Below are 12,783 nucleotides of genomic sequence, written 5' to 3' on the forward strand. Positions count from 1 at the left end.
CCTTTCTTTCTTTATTTCCGTAGATTGATTTAACGCTTAAGCAACAATTCTAGCTATGTGCAACTTATCTCCAACAGCCAACCGCTTGATAATAACTGTGCCATCTACGATCCAAGCCTCAAGTACCGCTGGTCGGCGCGGCCCTGCTCGGATAAGCTGCGCTTCATATGTCAGCACAAGATGCCAAAGGTGAGCGGCCCCAATCGCTACAAGATCTACAACCGCTGGAACGCCACCTATCCGAACGAGCAGGCCAACGAGGTGGTCCTGGAGATTCTTGAACCGCGTGAAAACGATCGCAGGTAAATGAAAACTAAGGGGTGGCGTCTCCTGGCAAAAGCTGGTTTTCGGGCGAGTCAACGTCCTCCTCCTTCATATCCTCGGAAGCTTTTTTATCGGTTTCTTCTTCTGCCAAGAATTCATCCCATTTGGAAAGCCGTTCATGCGCCTCGACAGCTGATTCCTCAATTCTAAGACATTAAGGAAGAATTAGCAACTATTTCTTTAGACTATCTCATTTTGAAACTTACTTGTATTTGGTCTTGCCATCCCAGGCCTCCGCACTTAGTTGCCGCTGTCCAAAATAACGCCCCTGCATCATTTGAATGACGAGGTCAGCTTCCTCCGGCGAGGCCATGTTGATCTGGGCTACACCATCAGGATGGCGCTGCAATGGGAACTTTTTTAGAGAACATTTCTAGAAACTTTGTTTTCTTACATCATAGATAACCACTTTACGGACCATCCCGCATTTGCTGCACTCCTCACGCAGATTGTTTTGGTACTCCAATATGAGCTCCACTTCCTTCTCAAAGAGTTCTGGGGTGAAGAGGTTTTTAATGATGACGGTTTTCTCATTCTTTGACCGTTCGCCACGCAATTTATCTGGACGCCAATCAAATAACCTGAAAATATTAATGAATATAATGAATGTCGTTATCTTTTAATACAACATTCATTTTGTATTACTTACTTTTCCTTCATCTTTTGCAATTTCTCTTTGTCCTTCTTCTTGCGTTTGGGCTTCAGAGCGGGATTGTATTCTCCACGCATTTGGAACTGAGCCCTCTGGACACGAATCTTGTGGCCACGCAGATTGTACTCGTCTAAAATTTTCAGCGCCAGATTGACACTCTCCACCTGAAATAGAAACAAACTAACTAGTAAATGTTTCTTCTAGGTACCACAGGCGTGTCAAGGCCGAGGACAGTGACGAAGAGATGATTATTCCCGACCGTCGACGCAATAACAATCGTCGCAACAACCACAGAAACCGTCAGATCAAGAATCAGAATCAACATCCCAATGATGTGAACTACCAGCCAGCACAGCAACGCCAAAGGAATCGTCCTCGTACTTCTACTGTTGCGCCAACTACTACGCAATCGGTTAGCCAGTCTAATGATGTCCTGGCTCCCTCACCCACGCCTCAGCAGATGACTCAGTACGATCGTAAATTGCAACGTCAACGGGAAAGGGAACGTCGCCGACAGCTGCGTCGGCAGGAACGCCAGAAGTTGGCTAGGGAGCAAAAGCGCGAAAGGCAACGTCGCCTTAAGGAGGAACGCCAGCGATTGCAGCGGGAGGAACAGCAGCGCAGGCAGCGATTGCATCACGATGAACCCAAACCCCAAGTGAACCCCCAAGTGAAGCCCCAAGTGATAGATGAACTCCGTCAGAGATCTGGTGAGGATTTGGATAAGAATCAAACGGACGAGCACGAACAGAAACTAAGAAATGAACAGGAAAAAAAACTAAGGGAAGAACAGCAAAAGCAACGCGATGAACAGGAACAAAAGGACAGAGAGGAGCAGGATAGACTTAAACAAGAGGAAGAGCAGGCCAGAACGCATCAGAAAGAGCTCAAGGAAAACCAGGAACAGCAACTTCGCGAACTTAAAGCCAAGCAGGAGCGAGAAAAGCAGGAACGGGATTACCAGCAGCAAAAGCGTGAGCACGAGCTCGAGCTCCTGAAGCAACGGCAGGCTGAAGCAGACCGCCAGCACGCAGCGGACGAGGAGGCAGAGAAGCTACGACTGGAGCGCATCCAAAAACAACGCGAACTGGAGGCACAACAGCGACGAGAGCGCGAAGAGCAGCGCCGCAAACAGCGCGAAGAACAGGAGGAACAGGATCGCCAAAACCATGCCAAGCGTCTGGCTGAAGAGAAGCGACTGCATGATCTGTATGCCGAGCGCATAAGGCTGGCCAATACCGAGCGGGAGAAGCAACTTGCCGAGGCCCATGAAGCCAAGCGACTTGAGGAGCTGAAGCTGCAAGAGCAGCTTAAGAAACAGGAGGACGAGCGGCAGGAGCAGATTCGACGCGAGCAGGAGGAGGAGGAAAAGCGCCTGGAACTGGAGAGGCTTGAGGAGGCTCGCCGCTTCGAGGAGAAGGAACTAAAGCGCCTGCACGAGGAGAACCAGCGGCGCGAGGAGCAGAAGCTCCAGCGCGAGCGGGAAATAGCACTCCGCGAGGCTGCGGAGAAAAAACTAGCTGAGGAGGAGGAAATGCTGCGCAAGGAAGTGGCTGAAGAGGAACGCAAAGTTAAGCAGCGACTAGAAGATGAAATGCGACAGGCAGAAGAGGCGCGTAAAGCCAAGGAGGCCGAGGAACGGGCTGCCGAAGAGGCCAAGGCCGCCGAGCAGAAGCGACGCGTGGAGGCGGCCAAAAAGAAGGCCGACGAGGAAGTCAAGGCTAAGTTGGAGGAGAAGAGGCGTGAGTATGTGACTCGAATCTCGGCGCTGAGTCCCGAGGACCAGAAGAAGTTTATCGAGATGCGCAAACGGCGCAAGCAGCTGAAGGAGAAAAAGGAACGTGACCAGCGGGCAAAGGAACTGAAGAGGATACAGCAAGCCATGCGATTGGATGACAACGAGTAGAAGTCCAGGCGGCAGTCAAATCGCCACGCACTAACCAATACTAACCGATACATATCGATCACAATTGGTTCCACATACGCACCGTTGCCCAGTCGATCCCTTTTCGATTGTTTTCTTTGTGCTTTAATTAAAACAAACCACAAGATGAACACGCAAAAGTATTATTTATCAGAAGAGAAGGAAGAATGGAGGAACATCGCTGCGAAGCAGATTTTGTCGGTTAATTAATTGCATTTCGATCGAGCAGGAAACCCAATCTCCATGCGCTTCGCTAGCTATTTTAGTACTGTACAGTAAAGATATACTATATATAGGTCTAGGATATGGACACGCCACATACTCACGCAGCACACAGGACACACCGTAAACACACGGCAACCAGTCACGCATGTTTCCTTAATAACCGAACTAGAAGTTAGCAATCAATTTTAGAACCAATAAACCCCACACAGACGCAAAATCAATTTTTTAAACTCAAGCACAGAACCACGGATATATTTATAGTGAGTAAAGCGTAAGATTGAATGGAAAACTCCTTTGGGTCAAAGTCCAGCAGTGTCCAAGTCCCATGCCTCCCCACACTGGGTTTGCCTATGGTGTCCTCGAATCGGGCACAGCGAAGCAATAATTTACTACTAATAATCTTTTGATAACATCATCGGATGGTCACCGACCATTTCCTAACTTCTAGATTACAAAACTATATTTTACAAAGATGTATGTAATAACTAAAGTATGTTTAAATGTAAATTTTTATGTATTTTTTAATACCTCAAACGCGAAAGGCAAAACAAAAAAAAAGAAAAAAACCTCGAAGTACATTTTGTTTCGTTTAATGTTGAAATTGAAAGCTGGCAAGGACGGGAATGAAATCGAAATGAAAAGCAATTTTACAGCCAAGTAAATGCATTTTAATAGTAAACTAACCAATTTAAAATATTATTACTCTACACACGGAGAAATGAAAAGCGAATAAAACTAAATAGTCAGCGAAACGTTAGCAAAGAAATCACGAAAGAGGAAAGCAGTACACAAATGTAATACGAACACATATGATAAAATTACCATATAATATTTATGCAAGATAAATTCTAGTTAAGAAGCAAACAAAGTAAAATAATAAATAAAGTTTGAAAAAACACAAAACAAAGAGATCGAATACAGAGTTTTAATTTAACACTTACCTTGATGTAATCACACAAGCCATCGCCCTTGATTTGTCCATCCTTTTCGGCATATAGTTTCAGCTTGAATTTCTGCGTCTGCGGATCTCTCATTACCATGCCACACTTGCCCATCAGATCGGCAAACTCATCCATAGTAATGTCCAGGGGCAAATTGGAGACATACACCTTGGTGTTCTGCAATGGATCCATTTCGAACCATTCTAAAAGAAGGTTATCATTAGAAATCGTAGGAAATTAATCTAAATGTCGAATACCGCGTACTTGGGGGCTCCTGGGCCTTTCGCTTGCCAGTGGGCACTGCAGCGCTGGATGCTGGATTGTCTCTAGACATAGCAGCTTCCGCCTCTGCCGTCATACGCTTGAGTTCCTCCTCCTTTCTCTTGGCCTCAGCCGCCTCCTTTTCAGCCTTCTCTTTCTCCCCCGCTGATGTGTTGTCAATAAATCCATAGTTCATTTGGTAGCGAGCCATGAAATCATCATCGATCTTGGGGAACCAAGCACTCTTGGTTGCATCCCAAAAGAACTCGACGCCATCCTTGTCGGTGTAAGTGCGCTCGCCATGCTCATCCACACCGCAAACCCCTTCCTGGCCAGGGTTCGGGTGCTTGGGCACCCACTTCTTTTGCTCGTCATCCCACTTGTAGTGCTCCGTTTCAGTTTCCTGTTTTTTTGGCAACCACTGTTGGGATTTGGGACACCACTTGTAGTGCTCGTTTTCGTAGGGATCTTCAGCCTGTCCATCAACATCTTCATCAACGCCTAAGGGTTGCCAATTGTTTCCGGTGGCGCACCACTTGTATTTCTGCTTCGTGCTGGGATCCGTGTATATAGCCCCGCCGTCCGCTCCATAGGTCATGTGCTCCTCGTAGGCGGCAAAGTCCTGAGATGGAGTTTCGTCCGTTTTGTCCGCGTGATTATCCGATTGGGGTTTATTTTCCGTCGGCTTGTCATCAACTTCTGGGACTGAAATGGGGTTGAGAATTGGAGCTTTCGCTTCCTGTCCTTCTGCGTCCCCCTTTTTTTCCTCCGCTTCTTCGGATTTCTCTAACTGCTCCGATTTACAGCCACCTTCGTCGCTCATTTTGCGTTCTGTAATTAAAGCAAGTCGAGAAGTAGACTACATTTAGTTCCTTCCTTTCCTTCATTGCTGCGTGGGCGGGACAGTCGCCTAATTCCCAGCTCATTTCATATTTTTTTCCCAGGACAACAAATAATCACCACGTGAAACAACAAAACTAAATTGCAGGAACGTGCCCATATTGCTTGACATTGAAGAACAATAAGGGTGAGAAATGAGAGAGCATTCCAAGAAGGCACCGGGAAAACACCATGCTTCTTTTTTGCACCTCTCGCCAGGCGAGGTAAACAATTTACACAATGATTGCCATTTTTCCCCCATGTATTCCAGTATGTATGTGTGTGGGTCAAGCTTTGGGTCGGGTAATAAAATGAAATGAAAAGCGCACGCCACTTTCTGGGCGGCATAAGAAAAGACCAACACAAATCCCAAGAAAGAACACAGTGTCGTGGAAAAAGGACTTGGATACCGCCGGCCCGCTGAAGGTCAACTAATTTCGTGTTATATTTGGGACAGGGAACCCTTCTCCTTTTTCGCTTTTCGAATCGATTCCCCTAAACTGACCGCCAGGTTCAATCAACCTTTGGCCCGAAAAGTACACTTCAGAAGCAGAAGCCAAATAGATTTGTCAACCTATTGACACATCGCTTGAGACTTCCGGCAGCTGGCTCGCAGGTTCTTGACCGATTCGCTTTACGTCATCCACAACATCTTAACCTAATCGAATGGGTTCAATGGACTCGATCTAATTGTCACAACTTAAGGCCACTAAAAATAGGCTCAAAAACCACAGAGGTTTCGAGTTCAACGCTCAACGAGTTGGCAGCATTTGCATGCACTCGCACAAGATTCACTATTCCTGCACAGTCAGCGGATGAAGGCGGAGCCACCAGGGGATTTTGGACTACGAAGGGGCACTCCCTGGCATACTGGCACATGCAACAGACCATACCCACTCCTCGCCCACAGGGAAAAGCGGAAAAGAGCGGAGAGCACGGCACGGGCAATTGCAGTTTGCAGGCCAAACAACTTTGTTAGGGGATTCATAAATTACATAGACATTTGAGTACATACTCGAAAGGCTCACGGCTTCCACATGCAGAAGGCAAAGTGTGGCATATAATACAGAAAGTTTAGACTCCAAACTGGGACTACACGTTCCCATGCAAAATAGAATACCGAACTAAAGAAAAAACAAGCATCAGAAAGAGAATGCAATAGTCGAGTTCTTTGTCTATCAGATTTTCTTTCTCGCACTTCCACTGGCTGAGTAATGGGTATCTAAAAGTCGAGCAACTCGACTGTGGACTTTTTCTCTCTTGCTTAGATGGAAAATCTTAACCTGTAAATATGTTATATTATAGTTTTTCTATTTTGGATAATTTGTCATAACTAAGAGTTTGTGAGACTCCTTAACATTTATAAATACATATCAGATCCGAATAAACCATTCTGAAGTTTAGCCGCACAGTCAGACAATTATTCAAACTTTGTCTGCACACCTTTGCCTTTCCCAATCGATGGGAACGCACTTATTGCATAACAAAGTACGGAAATCAAATGAAACCTTCTTGGGATGCCAGCAGAAATCAATTAATTGACGCAAATTGTCTGCGAAAGCCTGCAAATGTGGGAAGGACTAGCCAGTTGGCTCAGTTTTATGACGGCGCCTTGGAGGTCATAAAATAGTTACCCAATTTCGGCTAAACGCCGCCATTCCAACGCCCAAACGTGAATTAATTAACTTTTCAGAAATGTCGCGAATTCGCAGGACACTCGTCCTCTCCAAATGTCAACAGGTCAGGGGAAAGGAATTTGGCTTTCAGGGGAGACGAAACCGGGACTTATGCGCAGTGAAAGGGAAAAGAAATGACCCAATCACACAAAAAAATAATGTTATTTTTACCATGGCTCGTATTCCGAGAGATTTGCAAACATTACTCACAAATGCCATAAATACCATGAAGGGGAGCGGGTGAACCGAAACTCCAGGCCGAAAAAACAGAATTCCCATACTCGCTCTTTGGCGCACGGAATAACTTAACTCGGGCAAAACGGACAGAGTAGGGTGACTCACTCCTGAGCTGGGCCAAACTCACTCGCTAACATTTCCATAGCATACCTATAAGGGCCAAGCAACGCCAGCCAAAATGGCCCAATATTGATGGCCCGTTTGTGGGTGGTGAGAGTGAACCGGTGGCTAATGGTTAGCCAGCTAGCCAACTACCCAGTTAGCCTGCTCGATTCCTAGTCCTAGTCGTCCTCGCTGACCAGTACGCGCTGGGACGTTCGACTGACCGCAAGTGCCGGTCAGAGTAGCCACGGAATAAACCGTTTCGGGAATTGAGAGCACGCAACTCCAAATGGCATTGCTGTGTACAGATATGTGCGCCTAGGGGCCTGCCCACAAGCATTTCAAATGCAGCCGGCGAAAAATATGCAAGAGACTCACTAATACAAAAATCAATAAAAGTTTAGCATATAAAGTTAAAAACGCAAGTACAAAGAGACACATAATCCCAAAATGGATATACCTGCCAGCGGAGCCATTTTCACCCTGGGCAAATCTCATCTGGCTGAGAATACCCAAAGTTACTTCTACATCAAAAACGATCCTGTGAAGCGCCTTATTTCCGGTCCAAACCAGAGCGCTGTCATTTGTGGTAACTACGTGACCCAAAAGTCCTTACATACTCACCGCCAATCCTTTGACTCCAGTCAAGTGGTCAAGTGAAAATCTATTGTCGGTCGCTTGTCTGTGCCCCGTGTATTGCATGTTGACTGCAATTTTCTTTAAATAATAATAAGCTCCACTGTTCAACTTACTTTACTTTCACTTTCTTGTTGGCCCAGTCTTGAGTTCGTGTTTTTCGTGCTGCTGGGTCTATTGAATTACTAAATTATAGCCGGCTTTCGCAGCCCGACAAATTTGTAACCAGAATTAGGTGTATTGCAGGGGTGTTTTAAATATTTCATCCTGGCAATCCCCACAGAAATCAAATACATCCGTATATTCCCTGAAAATCTGACACTTAGAAAAAATCTTATGTTGGGAAAGTTGTTTGGAACTCTTGGTATAGGGTGGTATATAATCTCTACTACTTCTTTACTTATTTGAAATTTAATGAATCGTCCAAAAGATCCCTGGTGATGTATTAACAGAATAGTGTAAAATATATATCTATATATGATATATCATTAAGGATATTACTTTCAATGTACTATATTTATATATATATAATTATTACATAAGCTTAAAATCCACGTTAGACCGAGTAAAGCTGACCAAGCACTTCAAATCACGGCAACATCGACAACTAATGGGGTCAGACGCGGCGTTAAAATACCTGAAATATGGAGAGAACTCACGAAGTAGAGCCCCAAAAACCGAAACCGAAACTGAAACTAAAACCGAAGCTAACGTAATTGAGGCGTTAACTTATGCGGGGGAGCAGTTAAATAAGTGAAACGTTGTGGGATTGAGGGTTTGGGTTATTCATGGGATTGGCACACACCCGCGCGCACACTTTCTCAATCAATAAAAGTCAAGAAAAGGGAACAACACCCCGCCAAACATAATAAAACAACCAAAAACAAAAGCTACTAGCAGCAGGTGAAAGCCAAAGCAAATGTCAAACCGTTCTTATCAATTACAGAATCTGGACGGCTATTTGTTTGGGGCGAGAACCACTACGGACAGCTTGGAATTGGTGGCCATGGCGGAGCCTCCGGCAAAAAGGGCGGCGGCAGCCACAACGGCAACGGGGACATCGTCACCAAACCCACCTGCGTAAAGGCCTTGAAAACCCTCGGATTAAAGATTTGTGACGTCGCCTTCGGCAATCACTGGGCCGTGATGCTAACACGTGAGTGAATCAACAAATATGGATGAAGTTCGTCAACTCGGAGCTTAGAATTGGAATCATGTGTCACCTAAGAAATTGGCCTAGCCGAAAGTTTTAGTTTTGTGGAAAAAGTTTAGTAAATGGCAGCAATTGGAAAATTGTTTTGCTGCTCAGTTGTGTGTTTATGATTCAATGATATACCAATATATCAATGTTATTAGTAAGAACAAACGTTTTAAGGGCTTTACTAAATATATACCTTAAATTAAGATATCAGTAATATGAGAAATATGGAAGTCTATAAAATGGGTATTCAAGTAGAAACGTAAAAACCTAGGTAATTTTTAAATTTAATGTTAAAAAACAATTATGGATTGATTAAAGTCATATCTCAAATGAAGAAAACCACGTGGCTACGATAACGAACTTTCACAACACTTTTGGTCTTTTTAATGTATTTAATTTATAACCCGCATATAAATAATTTCTTCAGACTCCAACGAAATCTTTTTCACGGGTCGCAATATCTTTCCCGAGGATACCCATGTGGCTCAGCACTTTACGAGCGCCCAAGTTGATCAGCAGCCATGCGCCATTATCCGGAAGCCTTTTCGTTTGGAAGAGTTCGATGATTACCTCTCCAAAAACGAGGAGACGGACAACTTTATGACAGTCCAAGCGGGCAAGGAGCACTTTGCAGTGCTGACCAGTAAGTTTTCACAGGAAAAGAAAATGAGTATGAGTTCATCTTCCTAATTTCTCTTTTAAAGCCACTGGTCGTTTGATCGGTTGTGGCTCCAATGCCCAGCTGCAGTTAGGAGAACTAGAGGCAGACTACGATGGTCATCCGGTAGAGATTCGTCTTGATGCACCGGTGCAGCAGTTTACCTGCGGGCCGGAGTCCACGCTAGTTTTGACTGCCACCGGGAACCTCTTTCTCACCGGTCACCTCAATGAGTTCGTCTTTCCGCGCTTCACTGAGCTGCAGAAAAATCTGCCGCCCACCGAGGCCATCATCTTTATGCACATTTCCAAGACCAGCGAGGTGTACATTGTTACAAATGCGGGCAGCATCTATCGCAGCTTCGAGTCGCTGCGGAACAAGAGTCTGGTCTTCCAACGTTTCTATGACTACGACTGCGAGGAAAACGGACCCATCTGGAAGCTCCTTAAAGGATTCTCGTTCTATGCGGTTCTCAGCAAGGCCAACAAGTTCTTTACTACGTTCTCGGAGAGCGGCCATCATTTGAAGACCTTCCGTGAAATTTCCAAGTTTAAAAACCTGCGACTATTGGACATCGCAGTGGGGGATCAACACGTCCTGGTGCAGGGCATACCGCGTTCCTCGATGTCGTCTGCATCTGTAAATGGATCAGCTGAACCAAATCGCTACGTGAACCGTAGTTTTGTGTTGCAGCCGACTGATGCCAATGGAAACAAAGAGGATACAAGGACACACAGCGGAAGAAGCCTTATCAAACAAGAGGGCATGGAGGAAACTGAGGATCTATCAATGTCGACTACTGTGGGAGAATTGGCAGCTGCAGCAGGAGCCGGAACAGCGGCGGCCATGGAGGCAGTGAAACATTTAATTAATGGTGAGAAACCAGAAGAGAAGTCAGATTTAACTCGTTACCAAGACTTGAATGCAAATATCGAAAGTGCAGACATTATACCTAAAGAACACAAGGAAGCAAAGGGTAGTGATGAAATAGGTCCAAACTCAAATATTTCTGAAAAAGAGGAAGATAATCAAATTGCAGATCGGGTTACACCCGGAAACAAAAATGAAAGCGCAGCAGATCAAGAGAAATCAGTTCACAGTCCGAACACAGCTGCCACAAGTGAAGCAATCAAAACAAATGATGGATATAAAGAGATGAAGCCATCGGCAACTATAGAGTCCCCCGTTATAACAGCGGATACAAAAGAATCATCACTAAAACCAATCGTTTCCCCTGTGAAAACAAAACGCTCACCAGCTAAAACCATTGAATCTTCAATAAAATCAAGCTCATCTCCTGTGAAGCCTACGGAATCGATGCAGAAGCTACCCACTCCTCCTACACATACACCAACCCCTCCCAACTCCCCCACAGAATCTTTAAGGTCGAATAAATCCGCACACGATATGGAATTAGTTGATCCCAAGCCGAAAGTGCCTGGCAGCCAGGAAACACTTTTACGCCCACGCACGCCTTATCCCGAGAGCAGTAATTCTAGCACACCGCAGACAATAAAAAAGACGCCTATACGAAACTTTTCATACGAGTCTGCCATGGACCATGACCATCTGGAGAGGACTTCTCCCGAACTGGTCTCTAGTCTGGACACAGTGGAGGAAGTACCTACGGCCAAAATTCACGTGAACACACCAACACCGCCCACGGAAGACGATGAGCACCTGGCCGTGGAAATAACCACAACGAAGGACTCAACGGACAGCAGCAAAGTGATCAACGAAATACGGTTCATAAACGACGGAGTGGATGTGACGTCCAGGGTAGAGGAACAAATGCCAGATACACCACTGGAGAGCTCCGTGGAGGATCTGGAATCAGATGGAGAGCAAAAAATGCAGCGTGGTGAGGAGCAAGTTGACAAAATTGTGACGAGCTCTGAGGAGGCGGTGTCCAAAGTCGGCGAAGACGCGATAGATGTCATGGACTCCACTCGTAACTCGATTCAAACAGCGGTAAAAAATGCAGCAAATGGAGCTCGTGATGCCATGGAAGCTGTAGGCGAGCGAATGGCTACTGGAGCTCGAGGAGCCGTGGATACCGTGGGAGGAGCAGTAGGAGCGGCGGGTAAAGGTGCCCATCGGTTGGCCAGCGATGCAATGCACGCAGTGGAACAAGTAGGAAGTAGTGCAATGCATGCAGTGGAGCAGGCGGGCAGTAATGCGGTCAAAGCAGCCTCGGAAACAAAAGATTCGATGGGCAGGGCTATGGATTCGGTGACCAGCAAGATCTCTACTGAAGTACTGGGCGCCAAGGAAAACATCTCCTCATTGTTTCAGATAAAAGCGGCGAGGGAGGCTGATCCACAGACCACGCCATGTTCCACACCTCGCGGCGAGGATGACTTGTCCTTCAAAGAGGGGGCACCAAAGACCACCACAACGTTGGGTTCCAACGAGGAGGATGAACGAACAACGGCCTCTGTAAACTCAAACCACAATTCTGCAGGACATGGCAATGGTAATGGCAACATCTTCGAGCCAAGCACTACCTTTGAAGACCCTCTAGATGCAGTGGTGGAGCGCAGTAAGAAGGCGATGCAGGATGACATTCGGGCCATGCAACTGAGGGCAAATTCCCATATTCAAGCTGTGGCCCAGCAGAAGGAGGAAGATGCTAAGGGATTCGTGAAGCAGGTGATGGACAGGCTCTCGTGCCGTAACGAAAAAGCGGTCAGGATCGAAGGTACCTTTCAGTATAGTCCTTCAGTATATACTTACCTAAATTCTGCTTACCTTCCAAATAGATGAACTGCGTCCGCCGGCTGGAAGTCACAACAAAAACACAAACAAAGTTAACAGCGAGCTGAGTTTAACCAATGGGCAGGCACATGGTGATCAGTCGCAGGCTTCGCGGGTCTGCACGATTTTATAAAACTTGCACCTGCACTTTTCTGAGCAATTGCATTTGGTCTTTAAGTACAATTTAATAAAAAATAATGCAAACGAAATTCCTATACAAAAGTTCTGCACCGGGCAGTGTGACCGTACTGTGGCGGGAGGAAAACCTCTCAAAAACGAAAGAAAACTTACATATTCCTATGTGAATGAC

The 12,783-nt window shown here is 45.8% G+C and overlaps 3 protein-coding genes across 7 annotated transcripts in view, besides 1 other annotated feature; 2 read left to right on the plus strand and 1 right to left on the minus strand.

Moving 5' to 3' along the window:
• Positions 1-4,029, plus strand: part of rgn (regeneration) — a 41,916-nt gene extending 37,887 nt beyond the window's left edge. For 2 of the 4 annotated variants that reach the window (NM_001275226.1, NM_001259937.2), the window contains 2 exons: positions 54-302; positions 1,181-3,674. In NM_001275226.1, coding sequence (NP_001262155.1) covers positions 54-302; positions 1,181-2,882 — 1,951 coding nt within the window. In that variant the 3' untranslated portion in view covers positions 2,883-3,674. Of the gene's footprint in view, positions 1-53; positions 303-1,180 lie in introns of all 4 variants that reach the window. The other 2 variants (NM_141055.4, NM_001275227.1) reach the window with 2 other exon arrangements.
• barc (barricade) lies at positions 1-12,747 on the minus strand. 2 transcript variants are annotated; one of them, NM_168902.3, is made up of 7 exons: positions 12,468-12,747; positions 4,331-5,158; positions 4,067-4,269; positions 974-1,140; positions 719-905; positions 531-667; positions 1-470 (listed from the first exon to the last, which is right to left on the minus strand). In NM_168902.3, exons 2-7 carry the CDS (start codon positions 5,148-5,150, stop codon positions 314-316), a joined length of 1,671 nt encoding a protein of 556 aa, NP_730629.1. In that variant the 5' UTR covers positions 5,151-5,158; positions 12,468-12,747; the 3' UTR covers positions 1-313. The 2 variants fall into 2 exon arrangements, with proteins under 2 accessions (NP_730629.1, NP_649313.1); NM_141056.4 differs by having other exon boundaries at positions 12,453-12,747.
• Positions 6,399-6,468: a mobile genetic element.
• On the plus strand, positions 7,403-12,679 carry CG33288 (uncharacterized protein). The gene is made up of 5 exons (NM_206414.3): positions 7,403-7,810; positions 8,804-9,013; positions 9,486-9,701; positions 9,763-12,417; positions 12,479-12,679. The coding sequence occupies exons 1-5, from the start codon at positions 7,672-7,674 to the stop codon at positions 12,604-12,606; spliced, it is 3,348 nt and encodes a 1,115-aa protein (NP_996136.2). The 5' UTR covers positions 7,403-7,671; the 3' UTR covers positions 12,607-12,679.
• Positions 12,748-12,783: the final 36 nt, after the last annotated feature.

Source organism: Drosophila melanogaster, chromosome 3L, assembly GCF_000001215.4.
Source record: "Drosophila melanogaster chromosome 3L".
NCBI classification, from domain to species: domain Eukaryota; kingdom Metazoa; phylum Arthropoda; class Insecta; order Diptera; family Drosophilidae; genus Drosophila; species Drosophila melanogaster.